Source organism: Mobula hypostoma, chromosome 5, assembly GCF_963921235.1.
Source record: "Mobula hypostoma chromosome 5, sMobHyp1.1, whole genome shotgun sequence".
NCBI classification, from domain to species: domain Eukaryota; kingdom Metazoa; phylum Chordata; class Chondrichthyes; order Myliobatiformes; family Myliobatidae; genus Mobula; species Mobula hypostoma.
Window position 1 is genome coordinate 143665100 of NC_086101.1, and position 9418 is coordinate 143674517.

At 38.2% G+C, this 9418-nt stretch overlaps 1 protein-coding gene across 5 annotated transcripts in view; it reads left to right on the forward strand.

Annotated features, from left to right (window-relative positions):
• Positions 1 to 8996, forward strand: part of zdhhc21 (zinc finger DHHC-type palmitoyltransferase 21) — a 76958-nt gene extending 67962 nt beyond the window's left edge. For all 5 annotated transcript variants that reach the window (XM_063049129.1, XM_063049128.1, XM_063049127.1 and 2 more), the window contains 2 exons: positions 5786 to 5829; positions 6682 to 8996. In XM_063049129.1, coding sequence (XP_062905199.1) covers positions 5786 to 5829; positions 6682 to 6814 — 177 coding nt within the window. In that variant the 3' untranslated portion in view covers positions 6815 to 8996. The remainder of the gene's footprint in view (positions 1 to 5785; positions 5830 to 6681) is intronic.
• Positions 8997 to 9418: the final 422 nt, after the last annotated feature.

Consider the following 9418-nt stretch of genomic DNA (forward strand, 5'->3'; position numbering starts at 1 on the left):
TCAGCACAGACTTCATAAGATATTACACAAAGCTTGGAGCATGACTTTTCCAACATGGAAGTGGTTGCAAATGGATGCTACCGTGATACTTTGTGACACAGAGCGCTCGGTATATGCGCACACATGCACACAAACACGCACACACACATTGTCCTGTCATTCTGCTGTTGTTGCACTGAATGTACACACTTCACTATCTTCTCCTCTCCCCCCCCCCCACACACATCCACACCCCATAACATTCTTATAATGGATTGGCTTTATGATGCCTTTCCTGCTATACACAGTGGATTATTCCATTTCTTTAGTAATAGGCATATGTAAATGTCTGCATGTTTATATATTGTATTTAGGGGACATACTTCTGTTTAATTTGTAATGTGATTGTAATTGCATTGGAGTGCATCATATTCTAATTGATGTGAAGTCTTAAGTTAACTTTATGGGTAATTAAAATTGGTATGTCCTGGTGCCTTTAAAAAAAAGGGGCGGTTCACTCTTGGAGCAGAGAGAGAGAGACTGAGCTGCCAGCAGTTCACACTCGACATAGTATGTAGCTATAATTATGTTTTCTGGTAGATATCTTGTAAATATTGGCCGCATTCTTTTTGCTATTTTCACTGACTCTTGTAAGTTTGATGGAATACACATCCTTGCACAAAAGTGCTAAGTAACTGCAGCCGTTCTTTTCTTTGGGTTGAAACCCACAGATCATAACATACTGGAGAGTAGGTGAATAATGTCATAGGCTCCTCAGTAGAATGAGCAGCACTCACCTTGTATCTGAATCTCACACTGCAGCTTTAGTGACTCCAAAATTTAGACTGAAGTTTATTCTGTCTCACGGCTTTGCGGACGCCTACAAGTTGTGTTGCTGAATACATTTCCATAAGATCATCAGACATAGGGGTAGAATTAGGCCATTCGGCCTATTGAGTCTGCTCTGTCATTCAGTGACGGTTGATTTATTTTCCCTCTCCACCCCGTTCTCTTGCCTTCTCCCTGTAACCTGTGATGCCCTTACTAATTGGGAACCATCATCCTCCCCTTTAAATACACCCAGTGAATTGGCATCCACAGCTCTCTGTGGAAATGTATTCCATGGGTTCACTGGCATGAAGCTAAAGAAATTCCTTCTCATCCCTGATCTAAAGGGACATCCTTCTATTCTGAGGTTGTGCCCTCTGGTCATAGACTCTCCTACTATAGGAAACACCACCTTCATGGCCACTCCATGTAGGCCTTTCAATATTCAGTAGGTTTCAATAAGATTCTCCCCCCCGCCCCCCATCTTCTAAACACCAGCAAGTACAAACCCAGAACCATCTGACATTCATCATATGTTAACACTTCCATTCTTGGGTTCATTCTTGTGAACCTCCTAGATCTTCTCCAATGCCAACACATCCATTCTTAGATAAGGGACCTAAAATTGTTCACAATACTCCAAGTGGCTGCCTGTAAGGAGACTAATCTCAAAGTTGTATAATGTTTATATACTTCGATAATGAAGTGCAGTCTGACCAATGCGATATAAAGCCTAAGTGTTATATCTTTTATATTTCTAGGCCTTTTGAAATGAATGCTAATATTGCATTTTCCTTCCTTACTAGTAACTCAACTTGAAGGCTAACTTTTAGGGAATCCTGCATTAGAGCTTCCAAGTCACTTTGCAACTCCAATTTTCTTCTGTTTAGAAAATAGTCTAAAACTCCTCTCCACTGTATTCCATCTGCCACTTCTTTGTCCATTCTCTTAATCTGTCCAAGTCTTTCTTCTAACTCTCTGCTTTCTCAATACTACTACCCCTCCAACTCACTTGCAAACCTGGCTGCAAAGCCATCAATTCTGCAATCCAGATCATTGACATAGAATATGAAACAAAGCTGTCCCTACACTATCTCTCGTGGAAAAGCATCAGTCACCAGCACCCAACCAGAAAAGGTCTCCTTTATTCCCACCGTTTGCCTTCTGTCAGTCAACCAACTTTCAGTCCATATGCGGCATCTTTTAAAAGGCCTTCTGAAAACCCAAATAAACACCATCCACTGACTCTGTTTTGTCCATCCTGCCCATTATATTCTCAAAGAATACCAAAAGGTTATCCAGGCAAGATTTCACCTTAAGGAACTCATGCTGACTTCGGCCATGTTACCAAGTACCCCAAAATCTCATCCTTAATGATTGACTCTAACAACTTGCCCTCTTCCTCCCTTCTTAATGAGTGTAGTGATTTTGCAATTTTCCAGTCCTCTAGAACCATTTCAGAATTTAGTGATTCTTGAAAGAGAACTACGACTTCCCTTGTCAACCACAGTTAGTTCATCCTTCATTTAGAATACTTCTTTACTCTATCCCACTCTCACTCTGTCAACTCCAACAATGACTGCTCCTCTTAAATCTCCCTTTTTATTGGCACAAGTGAAACGTGCATTGATGCTTCCTTGTTTCAATGATTCCAACTCTTGCACAGACCTCACTCTCACTACTGCAAAGTGAAACTCGTATACAACAAGACTTATGAATCCTAGTGTAGAAGGAATACAACAAAAGACATCCGCCCCTAGGACCTTGCCTCTGCCTGATCGGACCCAATGTTCCTGCCAACCCATGCCAAATGATGAGAGCTGCTTATGTTAAATAAGCCCCACATTGGCTGTTTTATTCATTTATTAAAATTAGAGTCTCAAATATTTCTCTTTTTTTTGGTAATGCTTAATTTCTTCATATCCCTGATTAACATTTGGCAAAGGGATGGGATGGAATGGGGGGGCAGGGCTTTGCTTTTCAATGCAGAAAACTGCTTCAACTATTAATGAAAATTAAAATTATGCAGATCCTGAAAACCTGAATGAAAAATGGCAAATGCTCTACATGCACAACATGTAGAGGACACAGTTTTAAGGTACTTGGAAGTAAGTACAGAGGAGATGTCGGGGTAAGTTTTTTTACGCAGAGAGTGGTGAGTGTGTGGAATGGGCTACCGGCGACGGTGGTGGAGGTGGATACGATAGGATCTTTTAAGAAGCTCCAGGATAGGTACATGGAGTTTAGAAAAATAGAGGGCTATGGGTAACCCTAGGTAATTTCTAAAGTGAGTACATGTTCAGCACAGCATTGTGGGCTGAAGGGCCTGTATTGTGCTGTAGATTTTCTATGTTTCTATGTTAGGCAGCATTGATGGAGTGAGTAGCAGTCCTGACGAAGGGTCTCGGCCTGAAACGTCGACTGCACCTCTTCCTAGAGATGCTGCCTGGCCTGCGTTCACCAGCAACTTTGATGTGTGTTGTTTGTTGTTTCAGGAAGAAGATCCTTTTTCAGATAATTTTAAAATAATAATTGTTAATTGGGCATGTCACTCATTAGTTTTGTTTTCCTGTTTTCCCCCTCACATACCACTGCTCCACATTTTTTTTTAACCTTGTGAAAGTCCGTATTCAAAGGATAGGGAAGACCTTCCCTTTACACCCCTCTGTCCTCATTAGAGTTTGGTTGAGTGGATGCATAATACAATAATGTAAAAGCAATAATCATCAGTTTTATTGTAGAAGGAACTCACGTTATTGCTAAATTCAGCGGAACTTTGAAAGTCTGTAGAAACTACAGTCTTCTACAGTTTTTACTAGTATGTTGTAATTTGCTGCTTTCGGAAGTCATTTGCCATCGATGGAGCACATCGTAGGGGTTTCTCCAGCTGGACAGTGGTACAACTGGTAGGGTTGCTGCCTTGTAGCTCTTATGACTTGGGTTCAGTGCTGACCTCCAGTGCTGTCTGTGTGGTGTTTACACGTTCTCCCTGTGATAGTGCAAGTTTCATCCACATCACAAAGGTGTGCAGATTGGAAGTTTAATTGGCCACTGTAAACTGCCCCCCAGAGTGTAGATGAGTGTTAAAATCTAGTGGAGTAGATGCGAGAATAAAATAGGAATAGTGTTGATAGGTGATGCAGACTCCGGCTACGTCCACACTAGACCGGATAATTTTGAAAACGCCGGTTTCGCGTAAAAACGACAGGCGTCCACACTAGGCATTTTTAACAATATCTCTGTCCACACTAAAACGGATATTTGGGTGAATGTCCTCCTGGGCATGCGCAGGACACACAGAAAACAAGCGAAGAGGAAACGGTATACTTGGTACGCGTTTGTCCAGTTACAGACTAGAAAAACTTAAAAGGAAATTGCCAAACGAAAGAGTTGGTGCACGTTTGTCCAGAAACATTTCCTACAGCCATAGTCTCTTCACTGATGGAAGAGACGACAGCTACAGCAAATTTGGTGTTACCTCATTTGTTTGCCTTTACTTTTGCTAGGTCTTTGTGTATTATTTTGCTGTATTTTAACATGTGCAATAAAATGAGTTACTGGGCAAAAGTGACAATTGCATCTATTGAATGTTTGCACAAGCAATACATTAATAAACCTTGTTAAATGTATAAAAACATGTCTGCATCAGTGTTAGCTTGTATTTCCATACAATGTTACATTAGGCTGTTACACATCTATTGTCAGATATTGTTGTGGTGTTGGAGGTTGCGTTCAAGAAAACAATGAAATGCCACACTGCCACCCCCATTTGTTACGGCACGTCATGACAGCAGTTTTAAAAATAGCCGGTTACCCCGTACACGCTATGCCGGATATTGGGCGTTTTCAGATTTATTCACTCTGGAGAGCATTTCTGAAAATCTCCATTTTCGAGGGAGGAAAACACCATTTCAGTGTGGATGGAGGGTCAAAACGAAGAGAAAAAGCTTCGGTTACGGATTTATCCGGTCTAGTGTGGACGTAGCCTCAGTGAGTTAAAGGGCCTACTTTAGTTTAGTTCTATAGCACACAGTGACCATGATACTTCAGCTTTCCTGTAAGGACCAGATGTTGTAGGCTAACTCAACTTCCGTGTTTCATGTATTCTTACTTTTCTTCTGTTGCTCTGGGCCATTTGTTTCTCTTTTCTTTTTGTAAGCGTTTTATCCGCGGTGATCAGTAGCCAAGTCTGGAAGGCATCTGTGTGCAGAACCTGATGCAGGCCGCAGATGGGACTGATAAATAACTGTTACTGAAGGGCAACGACTGCCTGAAGTACACTGTGAGGACTTGGTAGCATAAACATTGAGTCAAATAAAAAGCCAGTATCAGAAATGTAAGATGGATTTCATTTTAATGCGGCTAGTCAGAGTGAATATTTTAAAATCAGAATGTTGAGAATCATTTAGACTGAGTGCAAGGATGTGGGAATTACTTTTCCTAAAAATAATCCTTCAAGTAAGCTGCAGCAGTTATAAAATTGCCACTAGCCTCCATAGTAATCCAGGACATCTTCAAGGAGGGGTGCTTCAGAAAAGCAGCATCCAACAATAAGGCCCCCCACCACCTGGGACATGCCTTGTTCCCATCGCTACCATCAGGTAGGAGGTACAGAAGGCTGAGGCACACACTCAACAATTCATGAAAAGCTTCTTCCCCTCTGCCATCCGATTTCTGAATGGACATTCAACCCATGAACACTAACTCATAACTTTTTAATTTTTTTGCACTATTTAACGACTTAGTATATATTTACTGTAATTTACTTTTTTCTGTAGTTTATCATGTATCGCATTGCACTGCTGCTGCAAAGTATAACCAATTTCATGACACAGGCTGGTGATACTAAACCCGAATCTGATTCTCTCTGTTTACTGTGGAGGAGTAAATGAGTGATAATTTTAAAGTTCTGCTTCAGGAATATAATCTGAAGTGCTGGATCACTCATTGATACTGTCCGTTTTATGTTTTCCAATAGGATGTGACAACTATAGAAAGAATGTCAAGTTGTCCAGATGAGATGTGAGTACAGAATAATGTGCTTTATAATTTGAAGGAGTATAATATAAAAGTATTAGAATATTGAAGATGAATAATTTAATTCTAATGATTTGATCATTACATTTTCAGCACCATTACACCCACTGTTAACTATTTAGAATTATGTGTGTGATGATTTTGAAGCATATAAATGAATGGCCTAATCAATAAAATTAAAGAATTTTAACACTACTGGGTGCTTTTAGCTTTCTATGTGTAGATCAGCTTCTAATTAAGCAGAATCACAGTACATCAACAGTATAGAATGCACACTGCAATAATTTGTGAAAAGTAAGGTTAAAGGGCTCAGTTTTCAGTGATGTTCAATGTAGGTCTGTTTCTAAGTGAATTAAATGCTATTTTAACTTGCTTTCCTGCCCTGTTTACAAACCTGATACCACTGCTACAGAGAACTGTGGATGCCAAGTCTGTGGGTATATTTAAAATAGAGGTTGGTAGGTTCTTGATTAGTACAGATATCAAAGGTCATGGCGAGCAAGCAGGAAAATGGGAAAATAAATCGACTATGAACAAATTGTGGGGCAGACTTAATTGGGCAAGTGGCCTAACTTTGTTCTTATGTTTATGCTCTTAAAAGCCACCATTTTTAAACATGCAACTGTAAGTACTGCGTTTTAAAGTATAATTAAAAATGCTTAATTTAAAAATGAACGTGCATTGAATTTAACATACTTGGTAAAATGTTGGGATTTAATTTTAAATAGGTAAACAAGTCATGATAAGCTGGTAGCACTATACTGGTCAAACTATTGTTCTAAACTGACTGCAGAGCTCAGTGGGAGTGCTGCCTCTTACTAACGTTGTTATCTGTAGATTGAAGCCCAGAAAGCCTTGGCAGCAAACATTCTCAGAAGTGTTTGGCACTCGCTGGAAGATCCTGTGGTTCATTCCATTCAGGCAGAGGCAACCGCTGCGCGTCTCCTACAATCATGCCAATCACGTTTAATAGTTGGAAACTGCAAAGACAAATCCTCCTGTGGCGAAGTACTTAACAACCTATCAGTAATACTCCCATCTTCACGTTCTGTTTGAAACTTGAATTTATTTTCCTAGCAACAGTAATACCTTCCAAGTAACAAACTCCTTTCTTTATTAATGGCTGCTGTAGGTTTAATTTCAAGGTCAATTTAGAGTAACAGATACAACCCCTTGAAAATGCAATGACGGTCTTGGAAATATTACAAACTGTGGGCATTTTGATGTGAATAATAATGGGACTTTTCCAGCCGAGGTTGGCTTAATCTGTATCAGAAAATTAATGAGACGACCACTTTGGTCAAAACATAGCAGTAACTACCTTCATTTTCTTCTGGAATTTTCTTTAAATAAGCATATGAAATGTTTTGGTTTGTGAAAGCTTTTAGCAGTATTGTAACATCTGATTCGTACTCATAATTGATTAACTCTGATTTTGCGTGCTGAAAATTCTTTTGCATAAAGTAGTTGAAAACCATGCGTTGCTCAACTTATATTGGTCACTACATTAAAAAAAATACATGTTTTAAGGTTAATGCAAAGAAATAAGTTTTAAATTAACTGTTCAGGCTCTTTCTGAAAAATGCAGTTCTGGTTTTAAAATATTTAAAAATGTATTTTCATGTTTTTTTTCAATGTTTTGTACAATTTATGCACTTCATTTGTATCAATATTTTGTATCAAATGTGTTGAACTTGTTATCTTATTTATTACTACTGAGGGTTGCAAGATCATTAGTACAACTTGGGGGAAAAAAGTGACAATTTTTAAATTCTCATTTATCAAGGATCAGGGAACTTCAGATGTACCCAATTGGGTGGAAAATACGTAATATGACCAATCCTGTGGGAAGCAGTTGACAAGGTAGCAATTCAACATGAAACATTTTATCAAGTGCCTATAATTTGACTTATTATTAGGCTTGTCCAAAACTGTTCAGGAACCAAAGATATCATTTGGGGACAAGTACAGATAATAGGTTAATATTTTTAGTAAAGCCTGCAGTAAACTGTTGCAGTAACTTTATTGTATCCAAATGATTAGCCAATAGATTAATCTTGATATTTCTCGAGTAATCGTGTGCTTTTAAAAATTGTGAAAATTGTGGTTTATCTTTGACTATGGAATGTCATAAAATGGAGTAAATGGTCTTTGCAATGTTTTGAAACTGCAGAGGTAAATTCTTGCATGAAACTAAAGTACTGATACTGGCTATATCAGTGGTATTAAATGAATATTATGTTAGACAGCAGGTCAGGATTATTGTGAGAAATTTGCTTTGCCATATACATGTACAATGTTGACCTCGTAAATTTTATGTTTAATTTAGGATTGTGTTTGATTAAATATTTTACAAGAGCATGTTTTTCTTTAGTTTTCTTCCTCCTGAGAAGGTGCTATTTCAGTTTGGAGAGGGAGCAGCAAATCACTGTATTCACAAAACCACACCCTATGTTCTCTTAATTGATTTTCCTCACCCTGCTTTGTTCAGTGGCACAAATACCAGTTCCAATTACCGGCTGGCCATTTCTGATCCATCACACACTTAGCTGTGAATTGCCTGGTGTCAGTGCTTCTGTGAGTGTTGTTTTTAAATTTACTCACCTGAGCCATCCAAGGCATTTGCTTTGCCAAGAAACCCATCAGAAACAGTGTCTTAATCAATGATACAATTGCACAAATTAGTATCCCTTTACAAAATTAGCACCTCATTGCAAAACTGAATCACATTTTTCATGCTGATTTTTCTAAGTGATTTAAAATGGCATTTGCGGAATTATAAGAGTAATTATTTTTGGCTTTGTTGGGAGCTGATCTTGCCTGAAAGATTCTCTTTGATCTGCTACCTTTAACATTAATATAAACAATGACCACTTTTACAGCACCATTTTTATTGCAAACCAATTGCTACTAATATTACCACATGCACAGAGAATATCAGAAGGTTTATTGTCAACCTTAGTTCTGCCACTTCTGAAAATGATGCCACAGAATTCCCTGTGTTGATATACATTGTATTGCAAGGTGCTTGGCATATGTTGAAGAAAACAAAGTTTTGTGACATCTTGTAAAATTTGTAACCCTTCAGATATCATACAACATTTTCAATATATATTTATGCTTTGCCATTCATTTCCACGTGAAATGTTATTATTAAAAGTCATTCATGTTGAATTAGGAGTGGTTTACTGTGGGTTTGTTTTTGTTTCATTGGATTTGTTTAAATTATCAGAAAATGTAAATCATAAAAGATGGTCACCTATACAAAGCTATCATAATATGAGTAAATTGTCTTTGCAATATTTTGACACTGCAGAGGTGAATTCATGTATGACAATAAAATACTGATACTGGCCATATCAGTGATGCTAAACAGATATTATGTTAGAGAGCAGGTCAGGATAATTATGGGAAATTGATAATTATGAAACCCTTATGATGTAGGTTGGCAGAATAATCTTGACCTAACCTTTACCTGCAATTATCTAGAAATACTCCGAACACTAAAGCCCAGGTAAGTTCTTAACAGAAGAACCTCACTGATAAAATTAACATAAATTTAAGTAATAAATTC